The sequence below is a fragment of the Vombatus ursinus genome, unplaced genomic scaffold, assembly GCF_900497805.2.
Source record: "Vombatus ursinus unplaced genomic scaffold, bare-nosed wombat genome assembly UNPS02014832.1, whole genome shotgun sequence".
Taxonomy (NCBI): Eukaryota; Metazoa; Chordata; class Mammalia; order Diprotodontia; family Vombatidae; genus Vombatus; species Vombatus ursinus.
In genome coordinates this window covers 63,119,406-63,122,342 of record NW_020954610.1, presented here as the reverse complement: position 1 = coordinate 63,122,342, position 2,937 = coordinate 63,119,406, and the positions used below count along the sequence as shown (strand labels likewise).

Genomic DNA, 2,937 nt, shown 5'->3' with positions numbered 1-2,937 from the left:
AAAATGAAGGGTCAGATCCATCTGGCTTTTAATACATGATCAAATGATGGGCTCTTAAGAGATCATCTGTGGACCAACCTCCTCTTTTCCTGGGTGAAGCTATTGAGACCCACTGACCCAATTCCCTTGAGCCCTGTGGAGGGCTGAGCCCTCCTGGGCTCAGGGGAAAGCTTGTTTACTCTGTGCTCACCACAGGCTCAAGCTGAGAGCAAACAGAAAAGGGGCTGCCCCAAAGCCTGGATTCTTGGCTTCTATGGTGCAGGTGAAGACCATGCCTGGTGAGTGCCTTAGGAGGAGAGGTGGTTTCAAAGGTGGGAAAACTAAGAGGGAACCCCCCCCAACCCCCACCTCTAGCAGACCTGCATCCTTGTTATTACCACCTGCAAGTCACCTCCTAGCTCTCTAATGATCTTGTGACTTACCATTTCCCTTATCACATCTACCCTATTCAGGCCTTTCCCGAGGCCTTAGTCCTGAGTTCCTATCCTCCTGGAAAATCTCACTCAGCCCATCCCTATCTTCTGGTCTTTTGCCAAAAACACAACCAAGTGGGTGGGTCTGTCCTTTCTAACTAGAGTTCTGATTCTCCAGATTTGGAGGGTTGGAGAATAAGGCCATAAATATCTCTACTCTCCAAGCCCATCCCCTTTCTGGATCTTAACCCTGCCCCTTTAACATTTCTGTTGTCTCAGCTTTTAGTTGGGCTTCATATTCTGCTGTGATGGGAGAGGAAGGGAGGGAGAGGGGGAAAAGGCCCCTCAGCAACATCATTCCTGTGATCGGACAAGTACATTGGGAATTCTGGGCAGCCAGCCTTGTGCAAGGCCATAGCCATGCACAAACAGAATGGATAGGTTCTACCCTTGGGTTTTCCCAATGCTTTAGTTGGAAAAGTAACCATTATTTGGAATTGAACTGAACAGAGGACAGGATGGGACAGTGTGTGATCAAGGGTGAGCGCATAGTTCAGGTTTTCAGAGGCTGGAAAAGGGTAAGGTTGATGTGAGCTGGAGCAGTAAGGGACGATTTACCAGAGGACTTGAGGCAGGACCTTGTGGATAGGTGAAGAGGAATAGAAAAAAACATTCTCTTTTAAGAGAATAGTTCAAGCATAATGTGAGGGGAGGGGGAAGAGGGAAGGCCAGGAGCAGGGGATACATAAGGGAGAGAAAGAGGAGACAGGACCTGAAGACTTGGGGGGCTATGGGTGGGGGGACAAAAATACTTAGCTCCCCTCCCTGTCTCTTCTAGCTTGGGTCTTCTTTTGGAACATCTGGGAATGTGTCCAGAGAGTCCAAAGATAGGCCAAGGGTGCCTTCAGAGACCCTTCCTCAAATTACTTCCCTTTTCTGTTTCCTTACAGTGGCTCAGATCCTGTAAGTGAACTTTGGAGGATCTCATTCCTAATAGGATTCCACCAGTGTGGAAGGACAACCGGAGTTTCTGGAAGGATAGTTGACTCCCCTCCAACTCCATTGTCTTGAGGGGCTATTGTTTAGGGTCCATTTTTGTGGGACTCACAATGTCCCCAATATTTGCTATTCAGTGGGTGGGTGAACAACTCCTTAGTCATGGGGCTCATGTAACATTCTCCCTTTCCCACCCCAACCCTGGCTCAGAGTAAGGGAAACAGACTTCCCTCCCAAACATCTGGGGCCATAAGGGACATATATGGAAATACACCTGAGGCAAGGTGAGGTGTGTTTCTATGTACATGTGGGAAATATCCATGTGTGTGTTTGTGTCTATGTGTAGGACTCTGGGTATGAGTCAGGTGGGTAACATGGGCTTTCTGAAGACTACGCATCTGTGGTTGTTTTGGACATATACCTCTGTAAGCCTCCTAGCTCTGTGTTTGTGTGTGGGCACCAATGGATGTTGGTGGGAGAGGAAGCTTGGAGGATGATAGGGTATTGTTGCCATGTATCTATGTGAATAAAGGAATTAGGAGTTCTGTGTCATACCCTTGGCATAAACTCTTCTGAAGATGTTGGTGCCCTCTGGAGAAAGTTACTTCCTAGATTTTTCCCATCTTATTCCTGTTTCTCTCCCTGATGTTTTGAGCTACCAGAGGCTTCTGTCCAGCTCATCTTTATTAGGGGAAGAGCGTTACCTGAAGGCAATGGGTATGGGACTGCTTTCCACCAGGCCTGATCCCCAGGGCTTAATTCCTGGTTCTTGTGCAGAGCTCAGGCTTTTAAGTCCATTTGCTTTCTCCCCACCTTGGGTCTCTAAGGAAATGAATGCCCCCCCATCCCCAGGGGGTCAAGCAATATATGGGGTTGGGTTTTTGAGGAAAAAGACCTGAACTGAGATCAGTTCTCACAGGAGACTGGAGGAAATGGGAGTGGGGGTGGGCGTGGGGGTGAAGACTAGGGAGTTGGGTTGAGCCTGGTTGTATGACCATAATTCTTCTGCCTCATCTTGTTTCGGGACAACCACCGAGCTAGAGAACGGTTCTTTGGGTGAACACAAACAGGTCGTCCATTTTTTCGGTGCAGCCTGAGGGGACAGGATAAGGGATTAGTTGGGAGAGCAAGAGAAGGGCCAGGAGGGGACTAAGTGATGAGTTTTAAAGGTGAGGTGGGGAGGGGGGGTCCAGGATCTGATTCAGACTCACACATAAGCCTGTAAATGACAGTCACCATTGGCCTCTTGTCGTTCTACCTGGATGACATTCCAGAATACTTTACCGGGGAGATTCTTTCGATAGACTTGGGTGCAGCATGAAATGCTGGGGTCAAGGGGCAGTGCTGAGGGAGGTAAAGGAAGAACATAAATGTGCTCAGAGTGATCTTGGGGGCTGGAGACCCTAAACCCAAGAAGCTGCATCCTTCCAGTCTAACAACTGAGAACCTCCCTCCCCACAAGTCTGAGGTACCTCTTCCTACAATCTAAGAGACTCTAGCAGACAGCACTTGAACCTGACAACCTAAA

General features: G+C 48.7%; 2 protein-coding genes across 9 annotated transcripts in view; one reads left to right on the top strand and one right to left on the bottom strand.

Moving 5' to 3' along the window:
- Positions 1-1,986, top strand: part of IL11RA (interleukin 11 receptor subunit alpha) — a 14,354-nt gene extending 12,368 nt beyond the window's left edge. For all 8 annotated transcript variants that reach the window (XM_027839570.1, XM_027839576.1, XM_027839573.1 and 5 more), the window contains exons 12-13: positions 196-278; positions 1,364-1,986. In XM_027839570.1, the coding sequence (XP_027695371.1) occupies positions 196-278; positions 1,364-1,380 (100 nt within the window). In that variant the 3' untranslated portion in view covers positions 1,381-1,986. The remainder of the gene's footprint in view (positions 1-195; positions 279-1,363) is intronic.
- Positions 1,987-2,075: 89 nt separating this feature from the next.
- Positions 2,076-2,937, bottom strand: part of CCL27 (C-C motif chemokine ligand 27) — a 1,271-nt gene continuing 409 nt past the window's right edge. The window contains exons 2-3 of the mRNA XM_027839577.1: positions 2,621-2,753; positions 2,076-2,502 (exon numbers count right to left, since the gene is read on the bottom strand). Of these exons, the coding sequence (XP_027695378.1) occupies positions 2,373-2,502; positions 2,621-2,753 (263 nt within the window). The 3' untranslated portion in view covers positions 2,076-2,372. The remainder of the gene's footprint in view (positions 2,503-2,620; positions 2,754-2,937) is intronic.